This window comes from Cervus canadensis, chromosome 7 (genome assembly GCF_019320065.1).
Source record: "Cervus canadensis isolate Bull #8, Minnesota chromosome 7, ASM1932006v1, whole genome shotgun sequence".
Lineage (NCBI taxonomy): Eukaryota > Metazoa > Chordata > Mammalia > Artiodactyla > Cervidae > Cervus > Cervus canadensis.
The window spans coordinates 53,562,814-53,582,381 of record NC_057392.1 but is presented as its reverse complement, the minus strand read 5'-3'; the positions used below and the strand labels follow the sequence as shown (position 1 = coordinate 53,582,381).

Sequence of the window (19,568 nt, the reverse complement as noted above, 5' to 3'; positions counted from 1 at the left end):
ACCACCACTGTCTTCATCTGTAACAGAAAAATAATAATAGTACATACATTATAAGTTTTTATGAACATTAATTGAATTTTGATATATATAAAATGCTCTGAGGATTACCTGACCCACAAAATATACAAAGAGAGAGAAACTAAATGTTGTCTACCATTTTACCTTCTACTTGAAGGTTTACAAAAATAAAGAAATACATCTTCAAGATATAGGACAGAGTTTACTTCCTCCTCTGTGCCTTAAGTGTTGCTCATCCTTTCAAAGCCTCACTAGTGACCCTAAAATGGAGGTGAACTTTTAGCTTGGTTTGGAATTTAGCTTTAGCCTTCAGAGAAAACTGATTTGGTGAATTGATTTAGTGCTCTCAGTGGCTTCTCTAAAGCTCATTCTTACCTGTCTGGAGCAGGAAAGGAAGGAAATCACTTGGGAAAGATTAGAGCTGTGAAAGTTAGTGTGTCCTGCTGATCATCCTTTGACTTTATGGTGGCTGGTATGAAAATGACCTCATTGACTTTATTCTGGAGCAGCTTGGAAAGTCCCAACACTTCTTAGCTTTCATACATGCTCTGTAAAATCCCAATATTTTTGACTGTTGTAGGTTTATCATGCTGACAATTTTCCTTCTTGACAAATAATTATTGAAGTTTTGAGGAACAGTCCTTGAGTTATCATTTTTCTCTCTCTCCTATTGTAATTAGGTGCTATGCATTGATTCCTATAGGAAAGGCATTTGTGCCATAATAAATACTTTGGGTAAAGAATCCCTTTTCAACTTTCTAGTTTTTTTCTAGAGTTAAATCATTCAATTGAACTTATATTCATCAAGCTTTTAGACACTAAATGTGATGTGATGAACTGAAATGTACTCTGACCTCGAAAGTTCATAGCTTCACAGGGGAGTTGACAAGTATACAATTTTTTGCATTGTAAACTAGCATTATATTATTATTTTATATACATTCACATAAAATAAGAAAAGACTGAACTTCAACTAGGAAAGTGGAGAACTCAGTTCCATTTAAGGAATTTGAAGGTGTTTTCATTTACAGGTAAATGGAACGAAGGCATTCCAAACTGAGGGCCCAGGTTGAGCAGAGGGGCAAAATGTTCAGCTGGGGCCTGCATGTAGCAAGCAGAGTGGAATATAGGAATATGAAGCTGAGAGGGCAGCTTGAAACCAACCTGTGAAGAAGGATTTTGAGTGCCTATGAAAACAGTTTATTCCATTGGCAATGATGCATCCTGAGGAATAACACACTCATAGTTGTTCTTTAGGAAAGATAAAAATGATGGTGAGGGCCCTCTATAGGGAGGAGAGCATGTGGAGACATTGATAGATATGGTTAAATTTTTGGTTAAAGCATAGAGGGTTGATACATTTCTAGTCGGGCACATGTTCTTTCTTGGAATTTCAACTGCTAATATAAAAGCAAGTCACCAGTCATTTTTTTAAAATAACTGACTACTTAATCCTACCAGATACAATGAAGCCTCTTCTAACTTTTATGTTCTCTCAATTCAATAGACCTAGAGTCTTCATGAGGAGAACCCACTAAAACTTTTATCTCCATTTTTATGACTGCATGAAACCTAAATATTTCCTTGTTTTCTCTATTTACCTCAAGCCACAGGGGGCAGACATAGACCTGAGAGACTAAATTGCTTCCACTTTTTACTTTCTAGAACTTTATAGAGGCCATGTTGTTCCCTACCCAACCTTACATAATGCGGATTAAGAAATTCAAATAGTATTTTATGTGTACTAAGGATTTATGTACTTTCTTAACTTTCTCACTTAGAGGTGTAAATGGAGCCATTGATATTCGGTATGTTATAAAGATTTCATGTCAAATTAGAGACAAAAATTATTCAATAAAATGATGGAATAAGTTATATATTTGGGAGAGGAGTGAATCTTCACTTATTTCTCATAATACAAATTCAATAAAAATTCTAGAGCATTAAATGATTTGAATATGAAAACTTAAAATCCTCATAATAATATGAAACTATAATATGACCAAAGGATTTTATAATGTTGGACTGGCAAAGACCTTTCAAACTCTCTTTGAAAAGTAACAAATCATAACAGAAAAATGATGAATTTAGTTATGGAAAATAGAAATCTTCTATACCAAAGAGCAAACCATAAATCCATATATGAGCTTGAAACACCAGACACACATACACAGGCATGCACATAGCAGGAAATTATTTCCTGCAATTATTAAAAGGTTAATATCTTTACATATAAAGAGTTCTTACATGAGTATCTGTAAAGAAGGATATTCAACAAAAATGTAGCACACTTCTTTCAAGAAAGCATATGTGTTAATCATACATCTTGAATGATTTCTGCTTCCAATGTACTAGATTTACAACAGTGGTGTTTTCATTCAAGAGATAGTGCTGAGACCTGAGTCTGAGGCCATGAATCTGTGAGGAATTCAAGGGAACAGCTGGGAATGAGAAATTATGACCTGTAAGTAAAGTTAAATAAAGCTGTTCTGACTCCTGAAGACTTAGGAAACCTACTTAAAATATTTGAGTTTATTTATTTATCCGCACAATGGTGATAATGATACTTACCTACATCACTAGGTTATAAGGAAAATTAATGCACATTAGTAAACCTTTGAGATCAAAGGTAAACATTGCTGCATGGTGAATACAGAAAATGGTTACTTCTCTATAACCTTCTGCTTAAATAAATGCGTAATGTTTACATCAAGTATTCACACTAATTCTGAAATCAAATGTTATCAGAGGTACTTTCACTCACTCTTTTATGGATTCGTGTGTGCTAAATTCAAATTTAAATGGATTGGTAGCTGCTATGAAGTGCGTTAATTGGTCATTCATGTCTGACTCTGCAACCCCATGGTGGTGATCTCACCAGGCTCCTCAGTCCATGGAATTCTCCAGGCAAGAGTACTGGAGTGGGTAGCCATGGCCTTCTCCAGGGGATATTCCTGACCCAGGGATTGAACCCGCGTCTTCTGCATTGCAGGCAGATTATTTACCATCTGAGCCACCAAGGAAGCCCAGGAGCTATTATACCCTAAAGCAAAAACCATGAGTTTTCCCCTCAATACGTTGTAACTTTTTATTTATGTCATTTAAGCGTCTTAGTGTCTGTGCAACTCAGCTGCTTCATTGTACAATTTGAAGATGAGCAAACTGAGGTACAAATACCCCAGTAAACTATGAGAAATGTGATTAATCCTTTAAATCACTTCCACAAATTCTGGACAAAGACTCTTATCTTTTTAATGGTTTTTAGAAATCATTTAGTTCTGCCTCTCATTTCACAAATGAGGAACGTGAATCCAGAGTGGTTAAGTAACCTGCCCCAAGGGCAGAGAGTTGGAAATGGTTCTTGTATCTCATACTTACTCCTTTAACCCCCAGTCCAGTGCTCCTTCCCCTCAAGTACCCAAAATACACACGTAGCCTTAGCAGATTTATTGTATCTTATATGTAAACTATACATGTTTTAGATATGGTAGATACCTTAGATAGAGATCATAGTCTTACCGGCATACGCTGAAGGCTAAGGTGGTAGAGAGAAGGAATTTGATCTTTTTCACCCATCAAATACTGCTGGGAAGCTTTTGACTTTGCGCAAGATGAAATTTGTTTACATTTGGTTGAATATCATCAACATCTGACATTGCGAACCCTAGATTTAGGGGTTCAAATGCTTACACTACCCTATTCATGTAAAAAGAATCCAATTATGACTTTCTGGGCAGTTGTGCTAATGCATTTACTCCAGATTAATTTCCAAACTTGCCTCATTCAGAACTTCCTACTAGGCTATAAAGATCTGGGATCAGGTCAAGAAATCTGTTTTTAAAAAGCACCCTAGATGATTCTCAGGATCATCCAAGTTTTTGAACCACTGGAATAGAGCACAGTCTTCAGGAAACAACTGTCTGCTTTCTACTACCGACCTGGAAGCTGTCAGTGGGTGTATAACTTAAATACATAGTATAAATAATGAATTGCATTTTGCAAGCAAATTCTTTCTTTCTTTTTTTTTTTTTTTTGGTTTTTGTTTTTGTCTTGTAGACAGTGCTTCTTTGGTTAATTACAGATAGTAAGAGATAACCTTCCCAGTATTTCAGTGAAGAAATCAACATTTTGTCTGATATAAATTTGTAGAATTAGTGTTGTCATATCCTTGCACAGTTGAAATAAAATGGCATTACTGAAAAATTTTTGCAAAAAGTGAAACATCTTACCAATAACTTAGGGGCTTAAGATAAATATCACCTCATGATCATATATGTGCATGCATCCTATGGAGCAAAAAGTGAAGTAAAGGGGAGGCAACTCCAAGGTCATGAATGCATTTGCACAGGGTATTTTAAAGGTTTATATGCTAATCTATTCTGGTTTCTAGTTTTCTTCTAATCTCCTTCTAAATTTTGGAAGTAATCTAAATATTCACTTATAGATATCTTGTCCAGTTGTAACTTTTAGGCAGGACAGAGGTAATTTGGATTCCAGAGTGTGAGGTGAGAAGTGATGTTTAGATAGATATAAGTCTAACTAAATTATATTCCACAGCAATGAGCATACATTAGTGGATCCCACAGTAGCCATCAGGGTGCATTTCATCTTCACTGAATCCATAGCAAGCAAAACCTAATTCTACATGAATGTTGTGTATTTAAGTAAATATATTTTTAAGGCAAAATCTGACTTGTCTTTCAGACCTGAAGATTTATTCTTGTTAATAGTAGTTAATTATCTGTTTATAAAATTGCTATCTTTGAGCATTAATAAAAACTAGGTATGGTAGAGAAAATAAATATTCAAATAGATAAGCTATTGTACTGATCCTATATTTCAAGAAATAATGATAGAATAAAAAGCATTTTTTTAAGGGCTTAAAAAAAAATGGGCACTTTCCCCAGCTTTTCTATTTCCTGTACATAATATGAATGTTTGTTTGTTTTTACAAGTTAACGGGGCCAATGATTTAAATCGTTATTGAAACATGCTTTGAACAATCAAGTGGCTTATGTTAGCATAGCTTCGTTTGAAACCACTGCTATTTCTCTAGGGAGAAGTGGGAAATCCTTCACCTATCAGGCAGTGGATTTTTAAATTTTTATATTAAGTATATATAAGCATTGATTTGGGTAGTTTCCCCAAATATCTAACTGTGTAATCATTCTTGAAAATCCACATCTAGGTTTAAAAACCCAAAACAACAAAACAACTTCTGAAAGCTTTTCCTGAAGCTTTACTTTTCATTGCAAAGTGTAAAATAACTTTCTGAAGTGCCTTCTTTAAGTCCTGGTGGTGGTACGATCTGTGGTTTGTTTGGGGAGATTTTGTTTTCAAGAAAGAGTGTGTTTTCTTATGAAAGAGACAAGGGAAAGTTTTACCTGTCTCTCTCCTGTGTTCTTTTTTTCTCTCTCTCTCTTTCTTTCCTTTTCTTTTAAAGATTGGTGATAAGGAATTCTAACTACTTAATGAGATGGGAGAGGCCTCACTCCATTGGAGTGGAGGAGTCCAGGTGGAAGTTGATGGATTGGACAGGTAAAGAGAAGAGTCCCGCCCCCTCATGCCTATAGTTGGGTATATATGAGGGAACCTAAAATTATGTACAGAGAGAGAAAGAGAGAGAAGGACTTGAGTTCTGTTATCTTCCTAGTAGATTTCTACTGTAAGGGTCTCAGAGGGGGTGGGGGGGTTGGCAAAATCCTGGAGCCAGAAGAGAGGACAGCGGCATTGATCAATCTTACAGCTAACATGTTGTACCTGGAAAACAATGCCCAGACTCAATTTAGTGAGGTAAGGCTTTTAGATTTTAGCACTCCATTTAGAGATGCTATTTTTATTTCTCTTTCTAAAATAAAAGCTTACATATTTGTGGTTCTTGGTCACCCAATGTAATGTTTTTGCAGACTGTGTATAGGAATCTCTTTTTCTTGGCTAATGTTTTCTGTGGTGACTGTAAGAGTGTTATTAAAGTAAAAGATGAAACAGTAGGAGAAAAGGGAGAAGAAAAATTTCTGGGGAGATGTTATGTATTTGAAGAAGCTCAATATTCAGGAGTTTAGAAAATCATTCTGTATGAGAACAGCCTGAGAGAGCAGATCATATTCTGCCAGACTCACTGAAATGACTCCTCTGTTGGGTTTTCACTTACCAGTAAGACAAATTTGTTGATTGTGTCTCAACTCAGTTAAGTTCTCAGTTTTATCTCCAGACTTCATCCTAAAAGCAAATGAAGTGTTTTTTTTTTTTTTTAAAGTTGATTTCAGGTGAGTTTTTTTTTTTTTTTTTTTTAAGCCATCTCCGTTTTGAAGTCAGTCAGTCCAGAGACCCACCTAAATCCTGAGGGGACTTCACTCCTGTCCCTATTGTCTGGTGATTTGACTTCAACTTTCACTGTATAATGAGTTATTATGGAGTGATGCATTATTAAATATTTATGTATGCATACATGTAAATGTAGATTATAGCACATAGGATTTTATTTAAGGAATTAATGTTCGCCGCCCTGATCTGTCTTCAACACATTTGTCTCAGGGATTTAAATCTCTGAATAAAAAAAAAAATCCTGAAGAGACTATAAGACTTTGAGGAAGTTTCCTAAGGTTGAGGGAGGTCTAACAACAATATTAGTTTACATTCCTTAGAATAGAGCAGCTGTGTTGACACTAATCAGACTGGGGAGGTGGGGAGTGCAGTGTGAAGAGAGTGAGTTCAGTGTTTTGGATGAAAATGCTTGCAGGTGAATGCTTGGAAAAGTAGACTGGGGTACTCAAATAGAGCTCCTTAAAAATCAGAACAAAATGCATAGTACTCTGGGCAGAAGGCACAAGGGAAGCCTCCACACTGGGCAACAAAGGCGGGCCAGTGCTCTCATATTGACCATGCTATTGTCTAGACACCTGAACTGTGTAAATATAGCAGGGGAAATATCGAGCTATCTAAAGAAGGAAAAGGAAGTGCCTATTTTCCTTTAAAACATTCAAGTAGGCTTGCTTGTCCTCGGTGGAGAAACTTGAGTTTCTTGTTTTGCTTTAATATTGAAAGTCAGCTTAAAATGTTACTAAGCAATTACAAAAAATGGAAGTAACATTTATGATTATCTTGTTTCTATTTGATCCAATGTTGTCCTGTTTTGATCATGGGGAAAAAAAAAAGATCTGTCAGTCATATCATATCTGACTTTGTGTTCGTGAAAAATTTGGCGCGCATTTATAATCAGGTTAAGATTCCTGTGTGTGTAAATAAAAAAGGTTAGAAACAAAAGTTGACTTTGAAGTATCTCCAAGAAAAGTATAAAGTTGATGTAAAGTGGAAAGAACTGATTATTTCTCATAAAAGAAAAAACAAAACTGCATGAATACTATGATGAGAAGGTATTTTACGAATGACTGCCTTTTATGGAGGTAAAGGAGTCATGCTGTATGTGAGAGTATGGCGTCCTCATGGTGAAAGAAAATACCTTTACACGAGTCTGCATTTTTCAAAACTTTAGGGATGTGTGATCAGATGCTGAAGAGGCAGCAACTGTCTGTTTTCTTTTGAAATGCTGCTAATATACACAGAAGTTACCGATGAAAAAAATATGGCGGCATTTCCCTACTATCCTGCGTCTTTTCCTGTATTTGTTATGATTTTTATATCCTTCCGCTAGTGTGTATAATATGTGTTATCTCCATGGCTTCATTTCCGTTCTATTGCTTAAGAACAGCTTTCTTTTCTTCATAGGGTTGAATAACTAGCCCTTTGTAGAAATGCAGTTCTACAAGGAGGTATACGAAATGCCTGGGACCACATGGCCCTGAGAATGTAGAAATTTCGTTCCAAATTTATAACATCTTAGCATTCACCTTCTGATAACATTCATGAATAACCGTCAATACAGAATCAGCCATTTATGATTATCATTTAAGAATTGTTTTTAAATGGTTAGATTAAGACTAAAAAGGTGTGCCACTTCCCGTGAGAGTGAAAATTATTTGAAAATCGTAACCCTTTCTCTGACTTCAAATAATGTTTCCATTTAACTTGCCAGCAACTTCCTTGGATTGGTAACTCAAAAACAATATAAGCAAGCTGTTCCTCCTCTTTCCCCTAACTTTCCAGTTCTTTGCCCTCAAGCAGAGAGGAATTTGGGAAAGCTGTTACTGAACAGGAAAGGGTCCGGAAGGGAGGGGAAAGCAAGTTGGATATAACAGGCTTGGCTTAAGGTTCCACCCTTGGGTTACAATGAAGAAGCCTTGAGCAAGTACCTCTCCAGGGCGCCAGGCTAGAGTGACACAGCCTCCAGAACTGGTCTAAAACTTGGAGAGCGAGGCGCCAAAGAAAGGAGATTCTTCACAGATTAAGTTGCAGTTCCATTTTCTTACCAAAAAACCTGGGTCCAGTATGTGTATGTGTGTGAGAGAGAGACGGAGAGAGACTTTGAAAACTTTCAAACTCCTCCTTAGAAGGACGATATTTTATTTAAAAATCCCTATCTGGGCTTGTGTATGAAGATGAAAAAGTACTTTGGTGAATGGGTTACAACATTCAAGACTTCAAGGCTCATATATTGAATCACCTCATTTTACAAATCGAGGTTAATGACTCTCTTTCTGAGAGAGCTATAGCTGTAAAAATGAGTCCCTTTTGCTTAACCTTTTTCTCTTTGATACCAAAAAGGAGCGAGTACACTCTAAAAAGGGCTATTCGGATTCATGGTAATTGCTCCAAAAAGTTTCCAGAAAGAACTGGTATGCAAATCTAGCTGAGAGCAGGAAGAAAAGTGCTGAGGCAGCAGTATGAGCCTTCAGTGACCTGAATAAGTTCAGGTCATTGCCAATTAATGGACCTCTGGGTGCATATTGGCAAGGAAAATAGTCTTTCCTGTCCCAATACCATTTACAAAGACTGAATCAGATTTTTCCCTATGGGAGTGGTTTTTATCTTTAGCCTGATGGGCTGCCGTCTATGGGGTCACACAGAGTCGGACAGGACTGAAGTGAATTAGCAGCAGCAGCAACAGTGTAACAGTGGATACATGAATTCTTTTTAACTTTCCCATGTTGTAACTCTGCAATATTTAGCACCATAGGTAAAATCACAGGTAAGAAGCAGAAGCTGCAGATTTAATTCAGGTATCAGGCTGGTTGCGTTCCTCACTCCACGCTGTGGTCTTAGATTGCACTACTTGTTTTACAATTGGTTGCTCTCAAGCCCAGAGGGGACTGGGAGAAAGAGATCACAGATCGTAGATCATATTTTCCTTCACTGCTATTGGAAAAATGGGTGGTGATAATAAATCACTTATCCTTTACCTTGATAAGGAAAAAGCATGTTTGGTTTGTTTTGTTTTCTAGAAGAGCAATGATCCTCAACGGGGAGTGTGGGGAGACAGTAGGAACTATGAATGAATGGATGGTTGACTAAAGCAATCAAAAAAATATCAGTTGCTCTTTCATCATACAACATACATTTTCTGAATACAAAGTTTGCTGAAAATTTTTTAGACAATAAGCACATACAGAATTTAGATTCTATATTCTTCATGTTAAGGGAGTATGTACTTGAGGTCATGAGACTTTATGTTTATCAAGGAAAGATATAGGTCAGACTGTTGAGAATTCTGTTACCACAAATGTACCCAACCTTTCTTTGAGGGGCACATAATTGCTTTGGTAAGGATCTGTGCTGGTGAGTTAGAGGCGGATGGGTAAAAATCCTCCCTTTATAGTAGTAGTGGGAAATTAAACTTTTCCTATATCGAGTTTTAAACATTACTATTTTAAACATTAATTGTTTTATATCAGTAAGTAGGGAAGAGTGAACACAGACACCCAAAAGACACATCAGTGAAAAATAACTTGGTTATTTCCATAAAAGTCTTACTGTTTTGAAAATGGAAGTTTTTCCAAATCTCAATGAACTCAGAATTGTCTTTTGAATATGTGATGAGCAAAAAATCAGGTGGCTGGTACAGTCTTATTGTCCAGGGCCAATTTAGGGAAGGAGTTGCCTGTGAAGGACATCCAGTAGGGTAGCAGATTTTGGTTGTGGAAGAGAATGTATTGAAAGGTCAAGGTGAAACAGTTGATCTAAGAGTTAAGTTGTAATTCTTATTCCGGATATTCTCTTCAGGACACAGTTTGGAGGCATGAGAAAATAGAGGCCTGTGGCTTATTAAGGTGTTATCTCTAGCAACATTTTATAATTTTCACTTACACTTTTTAATAAAGTTGAGATGTGTCAATATTCATGAGGAGTGGTATTGAGGAGGAGAAACTGAAGTTATAAAAGGGACTACTGACTTACTCTGTGTAAATAAACATTTACTGAGCATCAGTTACATATAAGCTAGTACATAGGATATAAAAATGAATATGAAACAGATCCTACACCAATAAGTAACAGTTCATAAGGAGAATGAAAATATATAGTTATAATTAATATAGGAGAGACCTTGAGTGTCATATGTGAAGTGTGAGCAAGATCATATAAAGTATCAAAGAGAAAGAGAGTACCCTGAAGCAAGAGGACCTTGCAAGTCTATGCATATGTGTGTGTGATGCAGATTCACTTGGAAGGATGAGTAGAGAACTTTCTAAAGTTTTAGAAATAAAAGAGGGAAGGATGATTTCAGGTATAGAAACAAGCATCAGCAGAGACACAGAAGCAGGTGCATACTGGGGTCCTCAAATGTCAGATAGTTTTGATGGAACCGAAAGTATGAAATAATTAGAAAATAAAGATAGAAATATAAGATAGAGTGGCTCATGGAGTGTCCTAACACATTTAATATAGTGACTATGATAAGCCGTGGAGGAATTTTAAACAGAGGAATGGTATAATTAGGGCTGTATTAGGGTGTTCTTGGGGGGATATAGGGCTTTGTTGAAGGCTGCCTAGAAGTATAAAAATGCATTTCTTTGAATTGCACATCAGGTGCTTGATTTTCAAAGATATCCACTGCCTCTCTGGAACCTTTGGAAGAGCAGAAATGGATTGTTTCTAAAGTCTCATGCAACTTGTGTTTCTCTACCCATAGCTCTCTTTCATAGCTAGGGGTCCTGCCATAGATAAGTTGGGAACTATTGGTCTTGGTATGTTGCTATTTACACCTCCTATTCAAACTTACTTATCAATAGCACCCCTTTTACTTTCCAAAAGTGTTCCTCTTGGAGGATAAATATATGGCCATCCTATAAATAAAGACCCACTGTTTATTTTTTGGGGGTTTCCCTTGAGTCTCAGCTGGTAAAGAATCCACCTGCAATGCAGGAGACTTGGGTTCAATTCTCGGGTTGGGAAGACCCCCTGGAGAAGGGAAAGGCTATCCACTCCAATATTCTGGCCTAGAGAGTTCCATGGACTGTATAGTCCATGGGGTCACAAAGAGTCGGACATGACTGAGCGACTTTCACACACATACCATTTATTTTATTATTCCCCTCTCCCTACCCCATGCCCCAAAATTAAAAAAAAAAAAAGTGGTATATATTTGTCTATAAACTAAATACAGTAGCTTTGGTATCCAAGCCACAGATCAATTAAATTGTTTCCTTTGGGAAAAGAAGCATTTTCTTACAACCCAACTTACTGAGAACTAGTTAAGTATAGTCATGATGCTTGTGCTAGGCACCAAAAGGAGAGCAGTTATAGCCCCTAGCTTATGAGAATTCACAATCCTAGTGTGTACATAAAGTATTCATTCATAAGTGACTCTGGTTTAAAACAGAATGTGGTAAGAGACACCAAGGTTTCTCAAAGACAGTGAAATGGGTCAATCTGTTCTTGACAAGGGTAATATTTCACATAGTTTGAGAACTAGAATTTAGCCACAGGGGGAAGAGGGAAGGTCATTCTAGGTAGAAGGTGGAAGATTAATAAAAGTACAAAGAACAACTGCATAGGACCAAATGAAAGAGCATGCTATATTGACTTGAAAAGAGACTGTTGATTTAAAACTGACCTGTGTTTAACCTGTATGTCAAAATGGAACACTTGTATAAAAAAATATCAAAAAAAAGAAAAATGATGATAAGGGTTTTTATCTCACTAAGAGCTGGAACCCATGCATATTCTATAAGCATGGGCCATCTTCAGAAGTTGACATCCAAACTTTGTCTACATGCTCTGGGAGTGACAGGGCCATCCTGCAAAGAGAAGGAAAAACTAGTCCAAGTGATTGCTTGATTTGGGTGAAGTTGTTTCCTGTTCCCATTCCTTAGACCTCTGTAGAGATTGATAAGGTTTCTAACCCTTATAGGGAGTTGGTAATTGCATTCTTAAATTAATCAAAACTAGGAACAAACTCTAGACTGATTTTCTATGTTAATTAGGGTCAACTTTATTTATTAAATTGTCATTTTAGAATGAGAAAACTCCTCTCTGGTCACTGCTCTAAAAGCAGATAGAAATCATGGAGCTAAATATGACACAATATCCCTAGTATGACTTTTGTTCAAGGTGAGAATCCCAATTGGGAAATAAAGCAGAAGTAAATATGAATATATCTTTTAAGAAAAAAACAACCCCATAGTTTAACCCAAAACAATTACAATAATAAAATAAAGCTCTTGGTATTACAAACTTAAAAAAATTTGAAATAAAATTTTCAAATTTCACTTTGAACAAGGATATACATTTTTATTTAAGATCTGAACAGAAATATTGGGGCAGATGTCTTTCATTCTGTTCATATCATCTCCTTCCACAATCTCCTGCATCATTTCCATCTCACTCAAGATGAAAACCTAGGCAACTAAAGAGATGATGGTGGGGTAGGCAAGGGCAGGTACTTGGGGAGGAAACTCAGTGACTTGATTAAAGGGCAAAGAGAGTCGCTAAGAGGGTGACTGAGGCTCTATGATAAATGGGGGGATGGCTAAGCTTGTATCTCATTCCTTTCTTGTCCTTACAGACCTAATCCTCTACTGATGTAAAGTGACTTTTGAAAATATTTGATGTTGAAATGTGGTTTGTTCTGCCTTTACCTCTGCAAACATTAGGGGAAACAGTGAAGTTCCACATACAACCATGTTGCTATACAACCTCCTTTGCAGAAAACAGTAGTTACCTGAAGTGTCAGTAAAAATCTTTTCAGAAACAGTACTTTAAACTTCCCCGTATTTGATTTTTTTTAATTTGGTCTGATACGTAGCACCCCTATCCTATACTCAACGCATTCCTTTCCATTTTCTGCCTTGCCCCAAAAACCTAGTTCTTAATTCCAAATTTATTTCATGTTTGAAATAATGACTAACTTTATTCAGTTTCAGTCTCTTTTCCAAAGACAAAGGAAAACTGAGCTGTTCTGTAAATTTTGAGATAGCTTTCCCAGATAATATTTACCTGTCAGCTTAAAATTCAGTTACTGGTGTTAAGATAAAGTACATGGTGCTTCTAGGTAAGGGAATAACTGGCAACAATAAAACATTTTTGGAATGTCAGTGGATATGTATAAAGTGTAAACTGATATCTTATGCAAAAATGGTGATACGAATTGTATCTTGTCCGTGCTTCTTATATGGAACCAAAAAAAAAAAAATTTTTTTTTTTTTCTTATAAAGCTGAAAGAGGGAATTTTGAGTCAAGCTGTGCTGTTTTGCCAGAGGCGGAAATTTATGAAACACTCTCGTCAGCATTTCTGGAAACACTACAAAAGAAATAGTTCTACTTTCTTATTGCTGCTAAAGCCACTAATAGGTGCAGTTTAGTATAATACCCCTATGAGCATTACCACCCCCAAAGTGAGCTTGCCTTGGAAAGAACTCTGTACAGGCATTTTCTTTTTCCTTTTAAGCTTGCGCAAAACACCCAAAGGGGCCATTTCCAATCCAGGCAGTGATCTTTCTCAAGTTCATTCTTTCTCAGATCACAGAGACAATGGGGAATATGCCCTGTTTACTCAAATCAGTCTGGATTAGTGTCACTTTATTGATGGAGTTAGAATTAAAAGGAAAACCATTACCCTCTCAAAGGGCAACATCAGATGTTTTGAGAATGGCTTGATTACTTTTAAATAGACCATGTGAGACTCTGTCACCAGGCTAAAGTTGAGGACTCCACAAGATCTACACAGAGAGAAATGGTCACACTGGATAAAATACAAAGCCTGTAATAAGCCTTAGGCTTGGGAAATTATTTCAGTGGATAATCCCAAAGCGCTTGAAAGCCTGAAAATCAGAATAGTGAGAATTCAGAGAAGTTACTCTTGCTGCCTTCTTTCTCTATTCCAACTCCACCTTCCAAATATTTATCTTCAGGTCAGATCCTTTCCAGGTTTTAAAACCTTGCTGGGGGTACAGCTTCATCCTTAAAAATGTTTCAGTTTTCATTGGCTGCCCTCCCAGAATCACCTAGACTTCCTCTGAACTCTTTGTGCTTCTCTGTTCCACCCTGATTGCTTCCCCAAGTCTATAGACTGGAAACTCTTGTAGGGTAGAGCGTGTGTGGTATTCATCTCTACATCCTCCCTGGGGTCACCAAATAATGTTTCTGAATGCATTGGAGGCATATATCTGTTGCCACTGCTCGAAGGGCTATCTTCAGATAAAAATATGGAGTATTATAAATACTTACAGAAATGGCTGTTTATAACTGTGCAGAGAGCAAGGCAACTGAGCACATTATACAAGCCTGGTCTCCACCTGAAGGTTCTGAATCGTATGGCTTTCTCTAACATCTTACAAGTCTTTTTTTTTTTTTTTTAAATGAGTCCAGCTATTTATTTCCTTCTACTTCAAGTGGCAAAGTTTTTGAAAGAAAGAGAAGTTTCCTTAGTAAGGAATAGCTTATTCTCTAACAGAAGTAAACAATGTAAAATGTACTGCTTTCACCTAATTGATTACCCTGGAGGACAGAGAATGTGTGATTTTTCTACAAAATAGAACGGTACTAGATCTTTATCTTGCTTTGCAATCACTTTGTAAATGTGTTTACTTGCTTCCACACTGTTCCCTTCATTTATTTTGTCCTCTGATGTCTCTCGATCATCACCAAGGATGTGGGTGGTTTGCTCTGGATGAATAAACTTGATGATTCGCAAACACTTTCACGTTTTATTTTCTATGGTGTTATTACTAAAGGATGCCTGAGAAAACTTTAAGTCATTTTGTTCTTAAATGTGGTGCCTCAGTTTTTTGTTGTTGTTGTTCAAATAAGACATTAATGAACTGTTGTAATTATTAAACTGATTGATTGATTGTTACTTTCATAGGGGAGTAAATAGAATGAAATGAATAGATTAGTGTCTTTTCAAAGTAAGGCATGTCTTTGGCATAGCTGGGAACCTCGGTTTTATTTTGCAGTTAAAAGTGAATCTAAAAGGAGCACTTGCACCTTACGTAAGTCACCATGTCTAATTACAAAGCATAGTAAATCACTGAAAACTTTAATTATCTCAAATATAATGAAAAATGTAGCAATCAGCAAAGAACTTGACAAGCAAAAGCAAATTAGAACTTGGAAACAGTGTTTCTGATTTGAATATATATAGCATAGTAAAATGGAGGGCTATGGTCCTTATTGCATGCTTTATTTTTCCATTTGCAGCTAGAGACTAATGTTTCAGCCTGATGTGTGTGTGTGTGTGTGTGTGTGTGTGTGTGTGTTGGGGGATGTTAAAAGTCTGGAAAATGAAGTCATGAATTTAGACCATTTGCAAGAAATGGTTTATAAGTCTGATAAACTACTATCTCAGTTCCTCAAAACATGCACCACATTTGTAAGCCTTTAATTATCACATTATTCTAAACTGAATTCTAGCTAACGGGGCAGAAAGTCATGGAAATTAGAGAAGGAGGGACCAATTCTGTGGCCTCTCTACCAGAAAGTAACATCTTACTTGAAGCTTGTGTCTGGGTGGTTTCTCTACCCATAGGAAGTAAGTCATTATATGACCACAAAGATTTAGATTCTTACTGCTGACCTAGATGCTTGAGAAATAATATCTAGACCATCAAGTAAGAATTACCGCCTTGGCACAAAAATGAGTATGTGTTTGTTTCAAGGAAGTAGAAGTCATTAATAAACTTCCCAGATAGGTGTGAGCTACCAAGTATTACTCATGGCCTTGTGAGTGACAGGACTGGCTATTCTGCTACTAGTTCCCATAAAAGCTAAAGCTAAAAGCACAATTCCCACCTAGCAGAACAAATCAAAACACAAAGTTAAGGTCATTGAGATTATTTGGAGATTCACTGTAACATTCAAGGGCAATGGTATGTAAAGAGGTGACTGATTTGGAGCCATTTACTTTAGCACAAAAAGCAATCCTTAATTGGGTTACAATTGGGTTAGAATAGAATATACTTTCTGAAGGTGATTTTCATTTTGAAATTTTTTGCATCTCTTCTTAAATATTTCCCGCACATCTACTATGTCTCAGCCATGGTTCCAGATGAGACTCAGCACTCAACAAACCAGGTATTATCTCTTAAAAGTTATTGTCTAGCAGAGTAGACCAGCATTAGAAGTATTATATAGATAATTAATTTCAATTATAATTATATGATGTAAAGGGGAAAGTTACTCTGCCTTGACAATGTGAAACAAAGAATACTTACCTGAGCACTCCAGAGAGGCTTCAACTTGGAAATGACTTTGAAGCTTAAACTGAAAGACCAGTTGTGAAGCAACCTGCAGGTACAAAAGGCTTGAAGACAGAAGGAGTCTGCTTTTGAAAAACTGAAGGAATGCCATTCTTTAGTGAGCAAAAAAGAGGGTCTCAGATAGTGTGGTGTAAGTCACTTAGAGATTGGAGGCCTTGGGCTCTAGATTACAAACCTGTTCAAGGTGTTCACGCATGAGAGTGACATGGTCAGATCTTCAGGGAATTTCCAGTGATAGTACCAAGGTGCTGGATCTCCAAACGGATAGTTGAGGTTTTATATCCTGTTTTTAATGAATGGAAGGCATTTTCTTTAGATATGAAATAAGTATGCTTTTGTTGAATGTAACTCTTAGATAAAGATTCCAGGCAGAAATCTGAGTGACTCCGAGTGAAGGATACTTAAGAAAGTAGGTAAATCTCAAGCCAGATGTTCTGGTTTCAAATCTGAGTTCTGTCACTTACTATCATGAGCACTTAATCTTGTGGAGCTTCAGTTGCCTCATCTATAAAATATGCATGAAACATGAGATAATAATTCCACTGGCTCCTGAGAATTAAATGAGTAAATATATGCAAAGCACTTAAACACTATAAGGAACAGAGTAAGACTCAGAAAGAATTTAGTATTAGTAGTAGTCGTAGTCAATAGTAATGTAATACCTAAGATTCTTTTCACAGAGGATTAAAGTCAGGACACTATACAGCGTTCAGATCATTTTAATCTTGATAGGCACCATTATTTTATTGAAATCAGTTTCATGTCATGGTGAGGAAAACTATCACCTGTGATAAAATGTTAATCACATTTAATCACCTGCTTTTAAGTCATAATTTCTGATATAGTTTAGACACATTGCCAAAGTTATTTTTAAATATTTTAAACTCACTTTAAAAACCAGCAAAATATTATTGATGAGCTTCTAAAGTTACAATGGTGTGTTTTCCCTGTAGATGGTATAACCTTCACTAAAGATCTTCATTACTCTGTACTTTCTTTTCTTAGCATTACCATGTCTGCTTAAAAAACTATTGACAGGGATTGTTACAGATTGAAAATTTCCTCAAACATATTTTTGATCTGATTTTACTTAATAACGCCTGGTTCACTTTAAAGAAACTAAAACTCTGTATACTTTTCCATATTATCTGGATCAAGATTTATTGAATATTAAAGTTATACCTTTCTGCTAAGCCCAATGCTTCTTTGGCATGTAATGGTGATGTCAGTTTCTTTTAGAATTGAGGATGCTCATGATAATAGTTTTATTTATTTGTCATTATTACTAAAAGGGAGTACTTAATGAAATCATAGAATTTAAAGTTTATTTTTCCTTAACTGAGCTCTACACAGTGTAATTTAGCTGTATTTGGATTGAATTTTAGCTTCACTACATTTCATACTTCCTGGCTTTTCAAGTGCTATGGCTAATATTTGTTGACACTGTTGTCTACTGGATTAGCCAACTTTGTATTTTTTTGTCTCATCTGCCCTTGTCAGTCTTGGCTGGAGCTTTTAGGGAACTCTCTTAAGTTATGGAATCTGAGTTATGGACCTCAAAGGAATCTTGACACTTTGTATTAGAAAATAAAACATTCTGATAAACTCTTTGCAGTCTGTCTTTCCAGGTTTATGTGTTTAAAACCTTTATTTTTACATTTTGTTTGTTATAAGGTATGAGTATATTTTACCTCTAAAACACTTACTTTCTAGGATCATTTGGAAGACAAAAGAAATGAAATATATTTTCTACTTAACAAAACCTTGTTTTGAGAAAAATGTGATACTCAGTACATTCCTAAGTTGGAAAGACAGTGCCTTATTGGCATTAAAATACAAATATCTTCTTGACAATTGGAGCACTTTCAATCAATTGTGTTTAATTCTAGCATGAAACAAACCATCATTCTTTGAGGTAAGGCAGGTGGTAGAAAACAAAAAAATGACAAGTATTTCTCCCTCAGGCAGTACTTGTTGAAAAGTCACTATCTTGCCAATATTTGGGGATAAAAATGTAGTACTGTCTGCTACAGCATAATCGAATGAATGCTTTGCAAAGCCAGAGTCATAAAGAAAACTGTTTTCTTTTCCCAGGAGGGTTTTTAGAATGTTCAAAAAGCACCTCCATGAAGTCTGAGGTGAAAGGTTATATTAGCTGAAGAAGCTATATATGCTGCCTGAAACAATTTGGATTTGTAAGCTTGCTCTGGCAAATCTATATAAAGAAAAAAGAAAAAAAAGTCATCTCCTTTTTCGAAAGCAATCTTATGGCATTATATTTAAATAGTATTGTAGATGAGAATAATCAGCCCTAGAAGAATGTTAGACTGGTTCACCATTATGTGTGATTATCAGATTCAATCTCCTCAATTTTATATAGATTTTACTTTATAGGAAACTACTGTCCAGGTTGGTTTAAGCACCTTGTGGAAGTGTTAGTTACTCAGTCGTATCCGACTCTTTGTGACCCCATGGATAGTAGCCTGCCAGGCTCCTCTGTCCAAGGAATTTTCCAGGCAAGAATACTATAGTGGGTAGCCATTCCCTTCTCCAAAGAATCTTCCTGACCCAGGGATCGAACCCAGGTCTCCCTTATTGCAGACAGATTCTTTACTGTCTGAGCCACCACCTTGCCCAGGGGTTAATGGCACATTAGTGGCAGTTGTGACTTTGACCCCATGTCACCAAGTCTAAGTTCAGAGTTCTGCCTTACTAGAATCCATTTAGGAGTAAAAGGAGTGCAGAAGAATGTTCAGTTCCCTGGTCATCTCTAACAGTCAAGAAATATAATTTCTTTCAAATGAAATTTAGGCAAGTTACTGTTTCCTGTGACAAAGGTCCATTTGAATTGAAGCAAATAAGTTGACTACATGTTGCCAAAGTTACCTCTCCTATGCCTGACATGGCACTTACTCCCATTTTTTTTTATTAATCTCTTGCCATTTGGTATGGACTGTTGTT

At 36.3% G+C, this 19,568-nt stretch overlaps 1 protein-coding gene across 11 annotated transcripts in view; it reads left to right on the top strand.

The window, feature by feature from the left end:
- TP63 (tumor protein p63) overlaps positions 1–19,568 on the top strand; it is a 246,930-nt gene that overhangs the window by 131,457 nt on the left and 95,905 nt on the right. For 4 of the 11 annotated variants that reach the window (XM_043473435.1, XM_043473434.1, XM_043473433.1 and 1 more), the window contains exon 1: positions 5,650–5,811. The exons of 6 other annotated variants lie outside the window; for them this stretch is intronic. In XM_043473435.1, the coding sequence (XP_043329370.1) occupies positions 5,770–5,811 (42 nt within the window). In that variant the 5' untranslated portion in view covers positions 5,650–5,769. Of the gene's footprint in view, positions 1–5,633; positions 5,812–19,568 lie in introns of those variants that run through there. One more of the 11 variants, XM_043473429.1, reaches the window with a different exon arrangement.